General features: G+C 35.6%; 1 protein-coding gene across 3 annotated transcripts in view; it reads right to left on the bottom strand.

Moving 5' to 3' along the window:
• LOC120632634 (myogenesis-regulating glycosidase) overlaps nucleotides 1-18,155 on the bottom strand; it is a 52,036-nt gene that overhangs the window by 11,733 nt on the left and 22,148 nt on the right. For all 3 annotated transcript variants that reach the window (XM_039902578.1, XM_039902579.1, XM_039902580.1), the window contains one exon: nucleotides 10,450-10,544. In XM_039902578.1, coding sequence (XP_039758512.1) covers nucleotides 10,450-10,544 — 95 coding nt within the window. The remainder of the gene's footprint in view (nucleotides 1-10,449; nucleotides 10,545-18,155) is intronic.

Here is an 18,155-nt window from a genome sequence, read left to right as displayed (position 1 = left end):
AAGTCATCAATTTAATTCTTTTGCCTCATTATCGCTATGAACATTCATTCTATTCGGAAAAACCACCCTCAAACTATGTACGCCCTAACTACGCTCGTGCTTACACAGTTTAAGGGTGGTTTTCCCGAATAGAATGAAATCGAGTAAAAATCTCGAGTGAGAACAGGGTGTATTTCACCTCGTTTAACAATCTTCTGTTAATAATAATAATTTTTATCTTTATTTGGTAACTATGACCCATATACACATATACATACATAACAGAATAATGAAAAACTAAACTAAATAAAAAAAACTTACATGAAATATTAAAATTCAATATACAAAAGTTACAAATTATAATTTCTGCGTCCAGGCAGTCCTACATGGAGTTTAATATAAAGCTTATTAATCGGAGTTAAATTATTTAACAGCTATTATAACATATCATATTTTATTTTGAAAAAAAAAAAAAAAAACTTTTCTATTATATTATATTCTATGGTTCTTTATCAGGTTAGTCCGCTATCATGGTAAACAGCATCATCAGATTAACCAACAGTTCAGATTTAAGGGCTAGATTTTAATTGTAGAACGTTTATTAGAAACACATATTACGGCTGCTGTAAACAACAATATATCACTCGTAATCTTGAGAATGTAAAGCTGGATAATTAAAGCTTGCATGAGAACATAGATTCAACACGTAGAGGCTTCGTGAGAGAATTAAGTAGATAGGAATTAATAAATCGGTTTTGTTATTAACTTACCTAATTTAAAAACTGCACTTATTTTTTTAAATTGCATGAAACGACACTACCACCAGTTCCACTGTCACAACATTATGTAGAGTTCAGAGGTCAGAGGTGAGACGAGCATCTGTCAGTTGAGATCACAAATCTCAGCTTAGCTCAACGCATGCTCAAGTTATACTGACCGGAGTGACGTTCATACATTGTCAAGAAGCAGAAATGTTACACGTTCGCGAAGATATAGTGCGAACATCATAATCCCTACCTACGATAAGTATTAATGCGAAAATATATTTTGTTTGTTAAATTTTTTTGCTTAAATCCACCTTTTTGAAATAACATATTGATTTGATTTCATGGTCACGTACATTTTTACTTAGGACAGTCTTGGAATTTCCGCAGGGTTCTTGAAAAACTCTACTCGAACTAAGCCGCTGTCGATAAAAATGTAAAATAAAAACACAGTAGGAACAGAGCAAGTGCTCAGTTGAGCCTGCTTCTTCTCGGTAGAATCTGGTTTTCTAACCGGTGGTAGAGTCACTAGGAACAGACATGCCCGATATTTAAAAATCAGTACTTAATAAAGTAATAAATGAATTCTGGATACATTTTAATGCATATCTAGTAAAAAAACCTTCTTTAAGTGTATATTACAATATTGTGAACCGACCATATTGACAAAATGTATTAAGCAAAGTAATAAATATCCTGTTAATTACTCGTACAGTAAATAATTAATTATCTTTAATATTTCTATGTTCGGTCCATTATTATTTAAATTGTACGTTCGCTATTTAACAGTATTTACAATATTATAATTTAAATTCATATTTCAGCATCTTACGCACTATGTCTCGCTCGCTTACGAATACGTTTTAGATATTTTTTTTAGTACATAGGTTATTTTTGTGCATAAATATTTGAAGGGTTTAACTATAAATTAGAATAATGAAAATAAATAAATAATAGATAGATTCGTGTAGTCCTAGTTATTATTTGCATTTATTAGGTGCAACATAATTAAATCGCGATTGCGTTAAAGATAGCAAATGAAAATCCGCAGAAACCAAGTATATATTAATATATTGCAAAGTTAACTAGTAAGTAGTAAGTTAATAAAAGAGTAGTAATTAATTGTAAAGCACTTAAAAAAATTGTAAGTTTACTTAATACTTAGAATTCACGAGTTCTATGTTTATATATAAATTAGAGTAAAGAGTGGATAGTTTAAAGCTAAAATAGATAGATAGCAGTAAATTTAAATAACTAACGCTTGAAATTAATTACCGATATAATCCAAAATTGGCCGATTGGCGCAGTTTGCAGCGACCATGCTTTCTGAGTCCAAGGCCAAGGTTCGATTCCCACAACTGGAAAATGTTTGTGTGATGAGTGTTTATATGTATATTATTCATAAAAATATTCATCAGTTATCTTAGTACCCATAACACAAGCTACGCTTACTTTGGGGCTAGATGGCGATGTGTGCGTTGTTTTAGTATATAAATTATTTATTAAAAATCTTCATATCGAAGATTTCATTTTATATTGCTATCATCTTCTCCTTTAGTTTGTTGATAGGGATTGCACTAACATTATTGTTTAGATTTAAGCAATTCGGATAATTTGGGATGTTAGTTGAGTAGGTACGTACATTTGAGTCATAAATTATTATCATACGTAATGCGCAATATAATAATTGCACTGTACTTAAAACATACAATATTTGCATGTCTCGTAATGCGAAACGTGACAAAATATAGGACACATTATAAAACATCAAGTAGCGCGCACGTATTTAAGTAATAAGTTATTACCGTTGTTTTTGATACAATATATTTGAGATTGTTTCACTGGGCAGTAGGTATACGCTTGACCATACTATCTTTTCTAACGTTTAGAAGTTAAGCTATAATTTAATGTCGCCATTTTTACTTACAAATTTAAATTACTTACCTTTGTTCTTTTTTATTTATTTCTGTTTTTTTCTTGTGTGCAATAAAGTATTTTTGATTGATTGATTGAACGGGACCCTACACTGAGGTAGGTACCATAACAAACAATACACTTACTAAACATATACTATATGCTATAATTAGAACGTGAAAAAAGGAACATATAAACTTAATTTTTGCATACGATAAGCAATTTTTTTTATCCCAGGAAAATAAGTTGCAGACGCGGTAATTGGCAAAGTTAAAAAAAATACCTGCTGCTAATTTTGCTATATATGTAATGTAGTAATGATAGTAAAGCAGCACATTTTTTTAGCGAACATGGTAAAGTCTTTCTTATCTCTTATAATTCAAGTCTCTATACGTGATAGAAAGCGATGAAACCACTCCTTCACCTACTCGTATTCGCAACTCACAAACAATCAAAACAATCGCTGATAAATATATACCTCTATATATAGCCACATTATACAATTAAGATAAGTTAGAGCATGCAATGCCTCCCAATATATTGAGGATAATTTAATCTTTGTAAAAACATTAATTTTTATAAAAAAAAGAGGACATAAACAATCGACTTACTTGAAACGGTCATAAAATACTGATATCAGCATATCGTCTTAGAAAAGTGCAGAAAACCTTTGTGGGGCTGAGTATATGCTTTTATAACATGATACCGAAGATAATATTAAATTTACCGTAACATAAATTTAAATAATGTATAAAAACATATTTAATACATCGAGGTAACTATATTTTTGATGAATTTCATAATGACAAGGTTGGCTGGAAGCAAGCCGCTCCGCTTTCATCTCACACAAGATAGAACAATGTTAAATTGTAAAATGATGTTGAAAAAGGGCAACTGCTGAGTTTATTGCCGGCTTCTTCTGGGTAGAATCTGCCTTCCGAACCAGTGGATCTGCCTTCCAACTCTAAAAACAGACATACCTGACGTTTCAAAAGCGCTTATATTTGACCTCCTTGAAATAAATGAATTTTGAATTTTAATTTGAATGTTAGCAATACGAAAGATTTACCTACCTACTTCATCATAACAATCCCATTACCGGTTAACTACAGGCAACGCGTCTCCTCCCCCCCATGAGAAGGCCGTGGTCCACCACGCTGTTCTCGCCCAGTACGGATTGGTGGACTCCAACCACCATTGAGAACATTATTAAGAACTCTAAGGCAGGTCTCGTCACCATGTTTTCCTTCACCGTTGAAGCAAGTGATATTTAAATAGCTTAAAACGCACTTAACTTATAAAAGTCAGAGTAAATCAAATCAATCAACCTACCTACAACTTCACATATTTCAAAACAATAGATTCTTTATAATCCTACTATCCTACTCATATTATAAATGTGAAAGTGTGGGTGTTTGTTACTCAATCACGTCGCAAGGATTGACCCGATTTGGCTGAAATTTGTTACAGAGACAGATTGTAGTCTGGAATAGCACACAGGCTATCCCGAGAAATAAGAGAGTTCCCGCGGGAATAAAAAAAGCTTAATCCACGAGAACGTAGTCGCGGGTATCAGCTAGTAAATAATAACAATAAAATCATTTTTTCAACGAGTGTTTAAATTGTTATAAAAAATTACGCTAGGTAGGTATATGCTATTAGACCTGAAACGGTGGTAAAGTCACTACAAACAGATAGCCTTGACGTTTCAAAAGTGTTTATTCAATTAGCTTTATAATCTTTCGGGGGGTCGAGTTTGAATCCCAGCACGTATCTATAATTTTTGAAAGTTATGTGCGTTTTAAGGAATTAAAATATCGCTTGCATTAACGGCGAAGGAAACCATCGTGAGGAATCCTGCATGCTTGAGAATTCTCCATAACGTATGAAGCCCACCAATCCGCAATTGTCTAGCGTGGTGTACGGCGTCATTCTGACAGGAGACCCGTGCCCTGCAGTAGGTCGGTTATGGGTTAATGTTGATAAGATAAGAGTCGTATAGATAAAATAAACGTGTTATCATAATGTTCTACAAAGTACCGGGTTCAATTCCGGGATCGGGACAATAATTTTATTATTAGAAATTAGTAGGTACCTACTCACCAGCCAGGAGTTAGAAAATTGGCGCAATTCTAGAACTCTTAAGCCTATATTTTCTTAACTTTTAGCTCTTAATTTATTATAAATTGTTAAGAAAATAGTAATAACTTACTAACATAAAGAAAATCTCTTTTGATTTTGTTTTTTTTTATTTATTCTAAATTTCTAACATACTTGTTTTTTTAATATTTTTATAACATACTTAAAAGTAATGAAAAGATTTATTAAATGATAAGACAAGTTAGAAATGGGGTGTAATCGTTTTGATCTACAATGCTGCATCGAAGCCGTACGCACGAGCAAGTCAAAGCTAAGTGACAAATTGTACGAATCTGCCGCTAATGGCTGTCAGCGCGACAAATCACCTTCGGGATAGATGTGTGTCAATTGCTCGTTTAGTTTATTGCGCAAGGGTGCCAGCTGACGGTGCAGGGTTCTTGACCTAAGTTACAACTAAATAACTCTGCAGTCAAGCTAAGCGAATACATTACAGAACAGGCAACATCGTCCTCTGTGCAATTACTACTATCTCACTACTTGTTTGTATCGGCCGGGCATTGATGGGAATGATCACTGTATTCTATTTTGTTTATTTCGTATTCTACATATTTTTGAGAAATCTTTTTTTTTTTTTAATTATGTATTTATAGTAGAATATTTGTATGTTTATATGTTTGTATATATGTATGGAATATATTTTATATTTTTGTACATATCTTTAATATGTACTTTTTTTATGTTTATTTTATGTTTAGTTTAAAATCCTAATGTTTCACTAATTTTTGTTGTACTACCTACTTATTTCGTTTAGCATTTTCTTGTATACCTTTGGTTGCCTGGAAGAGATCGCTATTTAGCGATAAGGCCGCCAAATTGTACGTTATACCTTATTGTGCTGTTGTATTTGTATCTCTGTAAATTTTCTCTGTGGTGTACAATAAAAGTGTACATTCATTCATTCATTAATTAATTCAGTCATTCATTCATTAATTAATTCATTCATTCATCTACAACGATCCCAACCCGTCTGCTCAGCGAGGTCATTAAAGTCAAAGTCAAATATTTCTTTATTCAAATAAAGCCACAGATTAAACTCAGGAAGGTGGTAGGACTAATAACAGGGCAAAGCTCTTTGAACAGACATCTTTACATTATAGATGTGACCGACAGCCCTCTTTGCAGGGCATGAAGCAATATAGATGCAGATACTAAAATTGCGCTAGCTCAATCTCTCCTCTTTCCAATTCTTGATCAGCATAATCAAGAATTGGAAAGAGGTGACACTTGCTATATTGATAATTCAATAAAATTGAGCGCATTCAAAATCTTTGCATACGGTTCATATTTGGCCTTCGTAAATATGACCGCATTTCAGAATTTCGCGATAAACTCGAGTGGCTTCCAATTGACCTTCGTAGGAATACACATATTCTGTCTCTCTTATACTGTGTTCTGTTCAATCCAGCTAGTCCTCCATATCTGAAAAAACGATTTAAGTTTCTCAGTGGTTCTTACTGTCGCTCTCTCCGTTCTGAAGATAAACTTATCCTAAAAATTGCTTCCCATAGTACTTCTTTCTATTCTAAATCCTTTTCAGTTGAAGCTGTTCAGCTATGGAACTCTCTCCCCTTTCAAATTAGGCGCGCGCAATCACTACCGATCTTCAAGAGACTTCTTAAAAAGCATTTTATGCCACATTTTTATGTTACTTTTTTTTTGCTTCTCAAATATCAATAAAGTGTATTTCCATTTCATTTTCAGATAAATCGCCAACGCACGTTATGCGGGAGTGTATAAATATAGTTTCGGAGATATAGAGAATAAAGATGACAAAAATGGTCTTCAAGTCCCTCGGGTGAATGAACTCTTGAACTCTGATAAACGTATTAGGTAAATAGATTCATAAATTACTGGTTGATTACTCAATAAGGTTGATTACTCAATAAGGGTGCGTTGGAGGCTAAAGGGCACTTGACCGGCCTGTTACGGTTTGACAAGATTGATCAGTACCTATTGTTATCAATTCTCATCTCAGGATTTATCTCGTTACGTTCATGAATGCAGGGTACTCACTGACCTGCGTAATTTAAAATTTGTTAAGTTTATTATTTAACCAACTAATGTTCTGGTACAGTAGTAACGTGTTATTCCTTGGCAGGTACCTACTGCGTGCTGCAGCACAGAGCTGGGTAGGTGACCCATTAACCACAAGGACGCAACGTAGATTGTTTAAATGTTTTCCTTTTCTTTTTCTTTCTCTTTTTTAAAATTATTCAATCTCTATTTATACAGCACAATACATAATGTAACATTTATAATACAACATTTAAAATATATCTAATTATATAATGAAACGTATGTACGTAACAGTTGTTCTAACCAGGTTGCTTCTTAAATATTATCAAATTATAATGAGAGATGGTGATAACAAAAAGAACACCCGGCTAAGTTTGTTGTGGGCTTTTTCTTAGACCACTAAGTTTTTGCGCGTTTGGAACCCTCGTAGCTTTAGTTTTAAGTTTACCTATGTCGTTACCGTCATCACTACTCACTGCTATGTACAAATTTTGTATGTAATCAACGCATCAAAAGTGCCATCCATGTGCCTATTTGAATAAAGAAATATTTGACTTTGTTTTGACTTACGTACACCCAGTTAGGTAGGCCTAGTTTTTAGTTGCTTATAGCACTTTTAAAACGTCAAGTCAGTCTGTTAGTAGTGACTCTACCACCGGTTTGAGCGCAGCCATTTTTTTATTAAATAAATAATTTTATCAATTTCAAGATATCGTATAGACATCAAATCAAAGAAATCATTAACAGAATAATTGCTCTATGAGATATTTTTTGAATATTTTATTAAATTCATTTTCAGTGCTCCTAATAAAATCTGTCAGATGTTTAAATATTTTTATAGACATTGCGTATGGACCTTCACTGTGGAGTGCTAATTTTGTTTTTTCAAATTTTTCCTTCCTTTCAATTCGGTGTAAAATTGTATATTATTCTTCACAAATTTGCAGATTTATTTGTATGTTTATAATTGTGTTTGTGGTTAATAAAGCATTCTGTTATTATTATTATTAATTCGATGTTCTAGTAGTAGCAGAGCTTTTGGTGTCAGAGCTCGCCCGGGGAAGTACTGCCGTAAGCCGCCATGCTTGTTTCTGCTTCCAAGCAGCTGTGTTACAGTCTGAAGGGCTTGATATCCGGTGTTATTAAAGCACATGCGCGTGACCTGCGAAGTGTCTCCGTTTATAGGTTGGTTTTCCAGGTAGGCCAACAGCTTGGTCTTTTAATTATTTGGACGGTTTTCGTTGGCACGGACTGCATATTCGACTACGAATCACAAACTCCTGGTTTCTTTTCTGGGGTTTTTAGACTGACAAGGATGTCTCAGTAGACACCAGCCTGGATCTAAGCAATGTACATTGTACACCCCAGTGCCACGAAGAGCATGTCAAACCTTAGGCTGATAATTATCATGTGATTTACCTAATATTATAGATAAATGCTATATGATAATAATGTAACGCAGTTAAGAAATAGAAAAATAGTAATCTACTGAGAGTGATAGACGATAGCTATCCGTGTCATGGGAAGAAGATCGAGCATGCTCTCGCAGTAGGTCGCTTAGTCTGCGGTCACTGTTATTTAGCATATTGACCAGTTACATCTAGTTATCTGCGTGCAGGGAAAAGGGCACGGGTCAACGGTCAGCTTCACTTCCTTATTAAGGAACGCCGGCCGCTCGCAGATCTGTGACAAAGCCCACTGAGTGAACGCGACTGGGAGCACTCCTCACAGTAACGATGTTATTCAGTTAACTATTAGAGAGACAGTACTAGGCTGAGTGTGATAGATGTTGACTTTCCGACTATATCCGTGTCATGGGAAGAGCTCGAGCGTGCTCTCGCAGTAGGTTCCTTAGTCTGCGCTGACTTTTATTTAGCATATTGGCCAGTTACATCTAGTTATCGAAGTGCAGGGAAAAGGGCATGGGGCAACGGTCAGCTTCACTTCCTAATTAAGGCAGCCGGCCGCTCACAGATCTGTGACAAAGCACACTGATTGGATGCGACTGGAAGCACTTCTGACCGAACAGGATACGCGTTAAGGAGTTCTTAATGCATTATGACCTCATATTACGCGATAGCAGAAAATTTTCTGGCGTTCAGTTCGAATGAATGGAACATAAATGAATAGTTACACAAATAAATTTTATGATTTTTTTTATGGTGTAAAATAGAAGTGTGTTACGAAGGCATACTCGCGGGATAGCAATAGTATGCCCGCTAACCAACAAGCGGTACTTTAAGCTCTAGCAAAATACTCGACCTCATCCAAATCTTACTAGTCCACAATGCCTTACAAATCCTAACAAAATCAAACAGAGTTACTCTGAGATGGATACGAGGTCATAACGTAAACATGGGTAATGACGCAGCCGACGAACTAGCGCGGCTACATCACTGAAAGTGGTAGGACCGAAACCGATCATACCAATACCTTTCAGTGAATATAAAACATGGCTACATAAACAAACGCAATCCACACAGTCATAGCTATGGATTAACGCAAATGAGTGCACAAAGTGATTTTTTCCAACTATTGGCATAATTTTAAAATTAATTTATCAAGGATGTGGAAATATTGACACAAATAAAAAAATTTCAACAATCATCACACTTGTTACTAAAACTTTCTAATACGCAGGAGCAAACACATGCATTAAACACATGGGACTCCGAGAACGTCTAATGTGTTTTATCTCATTCTATCGCCGGCTGAATACTATACATTAATGTGCTTGTGTCTCTATTGACTTATTGTTTCGTTTCATCGAGTTTGAAATCACAACGATTCTAAAGAAGTTTCACTTCAGAAAAACACCTTTTCATTTTAGGTATAACCGACAATCCTCTGTGCAGAACATGTATGGAGGCAGATGAAACACCGATACACGTATTGCTCCGATGTAGAGGAGTAGAGGAGTAGCAGAGCAACGCGCAGCATACCTTGGCTCCCCGGCATCACTCCCTAAAGCACTTGGCGACCTGGGCGGCCTGCTAAGCTTCTGGAGTGAGCTCGGCTGGCTGAAATGACCCAGCGGGGAGCCGTACCAGTGCCACTAAAACAATGGAAGGTTCCGGCCGACCAAGTACGGAGACCAGTCCAGGGAAAAGAAAAAAGAAGAAGAAAGAAACAACAAGTGGCCGGTGTCATGTTCAAGTTACGTCGGCGCAGCGGATTTCGACGGAAATAGCTGGGTTTTCATCGGAAATAGTGTCGGTAAAATTCGTCTTCAGAACCGTTCATGATCTTTATTATATAATCGTCCAATTGGCGCAGTGGACAGCGACCCTGCTTTCTGAGTCCAAGGCCGCGGGTTCGATTCCCAAATGTGATGAAAATGAATGTTTTTCAGTATCTGGGTGTTTATATGTATATGATAAGTATTTGTGTATATTATTCATAAAAATATTCATGAGCCATCTTATTTCCACACAAGCTACTCTAAGTTAAGTATACTATGTTAATATTTTTATTAATTTGATTAAATAATTGTTCTAGCAATATAAGCTAATTTTCATAATATATCATGGAATTCCGCAAAGTAACGTCTGATTCTATCTAATGTTTTGGTTGACAGAATCAACCTAATATACGTATTAATTCTAACGTCACTCACTTGGTTTGCTCTTCATCGGAGAGGACGTTGCCATCGTCAGCGGTGTTGTCGCCATCGCTGAACACGGATGCAGAGCTCTGGTGGTGCTCGGGGATCTGAGGGAGAGGAGAAATATTAAGATGGGTCTAGTTAATTGATGCCCTTAGTTTTTATAAGGTTCCATGTAACCAAACTTCATCTTCAGAGGACCTCCCGGGGCTTGTAGTGAGCGGTTTGTGAAAGTAAGGAGATGTTTTTTTCTGGTGTGGTCTCTTATTTATTTATTTGTTTGTTGTGAATACATCAGACATGCATCCAACGATTTCTGGCATAAAACAATATATTGAAATGATAAGTACATTCCATGAGTTACAATACAATATCATGTTTAATTAATAACATCAATTTTATTAAAACTATAAAAAATAAAAAACTACCAAGGCTAACGAACTAAGGCTTCTGTATTAGTTAGTTACCACTAACAAAGAGGTGTAACCAAGCGATTTTATAGTCAAGGGCTATCCAAAATTATTCACGTTTATATATCTATCATATATCTATCACGATTGTAAAACTCTTGCGTTTGCTACCAGTGTTATCATCAGCAAAAATCTGTGGCGTGCATAGAGGGTATGCACAGGGTATGCAGATGTTATAAAATGAAAAAAATCTCCAGTACGAGTTAAGAAAAACTTAAAAGTGCAGTGTAAGAGTTATTAAAATTCTACCCTTAAGTATGAAGTCAACCACGCCCTTCAGACCAGGACACAGAAATGCTGCTTGGCCGCAGAAATAATTTGATAATTTATATACTACAACGCAAACATCGCCATCTAGCCCCAAAGTAAGCGTAACTTGTGATATGGGTAGATGACTGATGAATATTTTTATGAATAATATACATAAATACTTTTAATATACATATAGACACCCAGACACTGAAAAACATTCATGCTCATCACACAAACATTTTCTAGTTGTGGGAATCGAACCCACGGCCTTGGACTCAGAAAGCAGGGTCGCTGCAAACTGCGCCAATAGGCCGTCCAAACAAGCGAGACATAATTTAAGACTGCCGATTGGCGTAAGGAACAATGATTCTGCTTTTTGAGACTTTGGGTTCGATTCCCTCAACTGGAAAATATTTGTATGATAACATGAATGTTTTTCAGTGCTGGGTGATTATTTATTATAATAATTATTTATAAAAATATACATTAGTCATCTTAGTACCCATAACACAAGGCTAGCTTACTTTGGGGCTAGATGGCGATGTGTCTATTGTTTTACCATATTTATTTATTTATTTATTATTCATAATGTAATTATAATTGTCTTAACAAACCATATACATAATTCTCAGGGATTTTAAATCCATTTTAAGCACACTTTTATATCACTACTTTAAATAATAGATAGTTAACATCACAATAACTAAGTACCAACATAGCACTGTTAATATGAACCATAAATAATACATAAATAGTAAACTTTATAACCGTGCTACTAACTTACAAGTCATAATAAAAGTACTGTTCTAAGGACGAAAACCGACCCATTAATGTATTAGTTATCTAAAATTATAAGAAATGCAAACATACACTAAATTCTTGATTGATTTGTCTTGTCAATGTTCGCGTTTGGCACTCTTTTAAATAATTTATCGAGCAATAATATGTATGTATTATAATGTACTAGTTGTTGCCCGCGTCTTCGTTTTTTGATGTGGCATTAAATTCAGTTGTAGTTCTAAAATAATTAAAGTATTCAGTATCGCTAAGCCTTGAATGAGGGGTTTGCTGCTGTCCGCTGAGGAGTTCTGTCCTCTATCTCCAACCACAGTTTTGACAAAATTAGACATATAATATGTGTGTATGTTATTGTGTAAAACCAAGCTCATGGTGGTAGATCGATCGAGTAAACTTTCCAATATTTGCAGCATTCAGGATATAGACACTGTAGAGACTTATACGTACCTGGGTTCCTTAATCTCTAGTGATGGCTCATGCGTTTCCGAAATAAAACGAAGAATAGCGATAGCTAAGGATGCGATGCTTAGGTTAACAAATATCTGGAAGAATCGTAGCATAACGAATAGAACCAAATTGCGACTGGTACAAGCACTAATCTTTCCTATTTTCCTATATGGCGTAGAAACTTGGACTGTTCGCGCTAGAGAAAGACAGCGAATTGATGCGTTCGCAATGTGGTGCTGGAGGCGAATGCTACGCATACCGTGGACTGCCAAGCGCACAAATGTATCAATTCTTTCACAACTCAAAATTAAAACACGTCTTTCTACCATTTGCCTTCAGCGCATCCTTAGTTATTTTGGACATATCACACGCCGCGGAAACGAGAGCATTGAAAAGTTGATAGTGGTTGGAAATGTAGAAGGCAAACGTCCCCGTGGCAGATCTCCAACCCGGTGGTCAGATCAACTGAGAGAAACTGGTGCCCGTACCTTCTATAACGCAATACAAATGGCCAAAGACAGGACCCGATGGAGAGAGATCTTATATGACAAGATTACTCGCCATACCAGTAATCACGATCCTCAGTCATGAGGGAGCGACTAAAGAGAGAGAGAGAGAGTTATTGTGTACCTCTATAGTACAAAAATAATTATTTAAATCGGTTATAATTTGTCGGAGATGGTATAAATCGTCAAACACTTTAATTTTCTCGCCCAAAGGAACCGAGCTCAATGTCTAATAAAGTCTGTCTGTAAAAAGTATCCTATATTACTTCTAACACTTCCAAGAATATGTGTACAAAGTTTCATGAGGATCGGTTAAGTAAGCAAAAACTGCTTGAACTGCTTAAATCTCAAATTAAAACATACGAATAGTAAGTTAAAAAAAAATTAAATTCATTTATTTCAAGTAGGCCTTGTCAAGTCAGTCTGTTTGTAGTGACTCTCACACCGGTCCGAAAGGCCGATTCTACCAAGAAGAGCCGGCAAGAAACTCAGCAGATTGCTCTTTTTTAACATCATTTAACAGTTTACAATCTTTGGAAGTTTTTACCTTGTGAGAGATGAGAGCGTGCTTCCAAGAAGCCTTGTCGTTAAGAAATTCACCAATCTTATAGTAACCACGATTTATTAAATGTATTTTAAAACATTGTTAGGTCCAAAATTACCTTGGGGTTCATATTATAAAAGCATATACTCGAATTAATCAACTCTGCACCTTTCGCAAACCATATGAAGATGACACTAACTTATGTCCATTTCGAGTAAGGCGGTTGTTTATATGCACTTTTCGTTTATAAATAGTAAATCTTTGTGGTACAAATACTATGTTGTTATAATTATATTGTAAAAATAAAGAAACAGGGTTCTCTTCTTCCAAAAAATAAGTAGGTACTGTTTCAGAAAAATAATTATTTGAAAAGGACAACGCAATTTCATTGACAAAATCCAACTACGAATTAAAAGCTAGTTAAAACTAAATCTCTGACCTTAGTAAGAGGAATGCAATCAAAATCGACTCTTCTTTTGACTCCGCGCATTCTGCACCCGACACCCGTGCATCGACTGCACTTAATAAAGCAATTAGCAGTCCTAATTGTCATGTCTGAACTATGTCTAGTTGAGGTAAGGTCATTCCTATTTTTAAACCCCGACGCAAAAAAAAAGGTATAAAAGGGTATAGTTACAACGTGTAACAGAATTACGAAGGTATATTGAAGGCTGCATAAGTATATTTCATAAGGAATCACCCTGTGAAAATATTACCTCAATCAAAAAAAGCATATTTATTTTTCCATGCAAACGAATACCAAACATTCTTAGTGTTCACTTATGACAACCCGATCGGCACCTGTAAGAAACGAGTGAAGGATCACTTCTTGGATGGGAATGATCACTGATATTCTATTTTGTTTATTTCGTATTCTATATATTTACTGATTTCGTATAGCATTTTCTTGTATGACTGGAAGAGATCGCTATTTAGCGATAAGGCCGCCAAATTGTACGTTCTTCCTTATTGTGCTGTTGTATTTGTATCTCTGTAAATTTTCTCTGTGGTGTACAATAAAAGTGTATTAATTCATTCATTCATTCATACAACCCAATTGGAGATAAAATACCGACACGCGCATAGTACCTACTCTACCTAATAAAGTGACAGGCGTCACATGATTTTAATTTTGCATGTGATTTTAGGTCTGTATCTGATTTCTTTCAATAAAAGCTATTGCAGTGATTTAATCAAAAACTATTAGATTTTCGGTTTCACAGATGAGTCTCAGTGACAGTAAATAAAAAGCTCATGAAATATTATTTTGGTTTTAATTCACATGTAGTATTTTTTTTTTTTTTTTTTTAAGTATATAGATAAGTGCTTGACTGCAATCACACCTGATGGTAAATGATGATGCAGCCTAAGATGAAGCGCGCTTGCCTAGAAGATGCCTATTCACTCTTGATTTGAAGGTACCCAGATTATAGGTATCAGGGAAGACGGAAGATGGGAGGGCATTCCAGGCCTTTGCGGTGCGGATCAGAAAGGAAGAAGCAAAACGCTTCGTACGTGTTGATGGTATTTCAACCACGTAACGGTGCAGATTCTTTCGGTGCCTCGCAGTTCGATGGTAGAAAGGAGATGGTTTGACCAAATCGAATAGCTCCTGATAGTATACCTAATCATCGTCATCATCATCAAGCCATTAGCAGCCTACGACTGGTCTCCTCTGAGAATGTGAAGGTGTTGCAGTCCACCACGCTGGCTAAGTTCGGATTGGTAGACTTCAAACGCTTATGTGAACATTATGGTGTATTCTAAGGCATGCAGGTTTTCTCACGATGTATTCTTCCACAGTTGAAGTAAGTAACATTCATGAGAAAAGATGTAAAGGTTCTCATGCCGGGAATTGAACTCAGGCTCGCCGATACGCAAATCAAAGTGTTTAGTAACCACTAGGCTATTATGATTATCTACAACGATACAAAGTCAAAGTCAAAAGTATCTCTATTCAAGTAGGAGTAGATAGCACCTTTGACGTTACATAAAAACGGTATACCTACTTGGTAGTACATTCGTAAACTTAAAATTAAAGCTACGAGGGCTCCAAACGTGGGATACGGTTTGGATCCCTCCTGTGAAATCAGTGCCTGCGTCATAAATTTAAATTCAAAATTCAAAAATAATTTATTTCAAGTGGGCCTAGTTTACGTATAAGCACTTTTGAAACGTCAAGTCAGTCTGTTACTAGTGATTCTACCACCGGTTCGGAAGGCAGATTCTACCGAGAACAGCCGGCCAGAAAAGCAGCAGATTGATATTTTTCAACATAATTTTAAAGTTTAACAAACATCTTCATATTATAAAAGAATTATCATTTCATATTATAAAAGAATTATTCCATCCCCACACAAGATTTGCAGATATAACTAGTTTATGTCCCTTTCCAGTACGTCGATTGTTTATATCGACTTTTTGTTTATAAATACTGATATTTTGTTTAATAAAGATAACATTATTATAAATATATCGCGAAGCTACTGTAAGTACCTTTTTCTGTAAATTGCGCATGGGATTTGTGGGATCGCACAACTCTTTTCTGTAGTAGCTCTTCCCCATAACAAGATCCCATACAACATTACACTATGCAAAAAAGCAGATCTGTATGTTAAGTTCCCCGTTCTACCACAGAACAGCGAGACACCGTGAGCGGTGGCATCCTTATGTGGTTGATATTCCATCAACACGCACGAACTGTGTTTCCTGCCACGTATAATTTGAGTGCCTTCAAGGCTAGAGTGAATAGGCTTTTTCTAGGCAAGCGTGCTCCAACCTAGACCTCATCATCGCTTTCTAACAGGCATGATTGTCGTCGTTAACAAAAAAAAAAAAAGTTTTAGATCATCTTTATATTGTGAGAGAGGACGAAGGTTCAAGTAGTAGGTAAGATACTGAGCCAAGTATTTGTCTGGGTAAAAGTTGCATTAATATTAATAGAAACGCTCTTAATTAAAAAAGATACAAATTCAAAGTTCATATTAATATGTCGACAAATAATGCTTTTGAATCAGGTAGCGCCATCTATCCCAAATACATGATACTGCCATTTGTTGTGTGAAGACTACTGCTAAAAGGGAAACCACTCAATAAGCTTCGTTGAGTTACAATCAGCACCAATAGAGGTCGCTTTACGGTTTTTTTTAAAATCGACGTTATTCAAGAGAAATGCAAGTTTAAAAATAATCTTTTATAATTTTTTTTCATGTAATAAATATTTTCATTACTTTGAGTGTAAATTTTGTTTTATGTAAAAAGGTATAGGATTGGGTAACTCACAAGTACAATCCCATTTGCAATAATAAATAACCGTTTAATTAGGAACACATATATTTCTTAATGACAAGGTTGCTTGAAAGCATCCGGCTCCGCTTTCATCTCTCACAAGATAGAAAAATGAATGTTAAAATGTAAATTTTTGAGGTTGAAAAAGAGCAACTGCTGAGTTTCTTGCCGGCTTCTTCTCGGTAGAATCTGCCTTCCGAACCGGTGGTAGTCACTACACACGGACAGACTTGACGTTTCAAAAGTACTTGTAGGTATTAGGCCTACTTGAAATAAATGAATTTTTAATTTTTAATTTTTAATTTTGAATTTTTGAATTTTGAATTTTGAATTTCATATTTTACATTGTATGTTTAACATTACCGCTACTACTAAAAATTCGAATGACATTAGTGTCCAATATTTTTTGAAGTTAAACTTAAAATCATAAAATTTTGTTATTAGACAAAGAAAACCAAACGCTTACCTACCAGGAAAGAGACAAATATATGAGATACCAGTCTAATTCAGATAATAGCGGCAAAATAATTACACAGGTCTTCCTGTCGGAAAAGGTGTAACAAAGAGATCTACACGTCATCATCCTTATACCCACATCTAGAACAATTTCATGTCTGATTTACCTACATACTGACTGACAGATACCGCGCTGCCTAAATGGGTGGACGTAGAGATTAGAAAATTGCACTTCAATCGATTAATTTAACTAGGGTGCAGTTAGAAATAAATTTTTGTTGTTGGAAGGAGCAACCGAGTTTCTCGCCGACTTCTCGGTAGAGTGTGCCGTGAGTGTGTGTGTGTGTTTCATTGAAATTTCATCATCATATCAACCCATTACTTGCTTACTACAGAACACGGGTCTCCTTCCACAATGAGAAGGGGTTACGGCCGTAGTCCACCACGCTGGTACAGTGCGGATTTGTGGACTCCACACACCTTTGAAAACATTATGTTTCAGTCACCTTCGTTTGTTTCCTCACGATGTTTTCCTTCGCCGTTAAAGCAGGTGATATTTCAATTACTTAAAATACACATAACTTAGAAAAGTTATAGTTAGGTAAGGTTAATTGCGTGCTGGGATTCGAACTCGGCCCCCCGAAAGTGAAGTCGAGCTCCTACCCACTGGGCTATCACAACTTATTGAAGTTATAAGTTCTTTTAGCGCGTTAGGAAAAAATGGTGAGAGTAAATATTTACGATGCGAGCGCACACCGTCACAAAAAAATCGACACCATGAAGTTAGCTATAGTCAACATTTTAGTCTTTCTAAAAAAGGTTTGACAGTTGTCTTTCAATTATTCAAACAATACCTTTTTTCTATTGTAAATGTAATTTTTACTGCAAACATAGAATAAGGCGAAAGAAAAAATATCTTGATACGCCAAATGAGCATAACTTCTAACGCGTGTACTC

This window comes from Pararge aegeria, chromosome 20 (genome assembly GCF_905163445.1).
Source record: "Pararge aegeria chromosome 20, ilParAegt1.1, whole genome shotgun sequence".
In the NCBI taxonomy this organism is placed as follows: domain Eukaryota; kingdom Metazoa; phylum Arthropoda; class Insecta; order Lepidoptera; family Nymphalidae; genus Pararge; species Pararge aegeria.
Note: the sequence above shows the minus strand (reverse complement) of the source record. Positions and strands in the feature narration are given on the sequence as shown.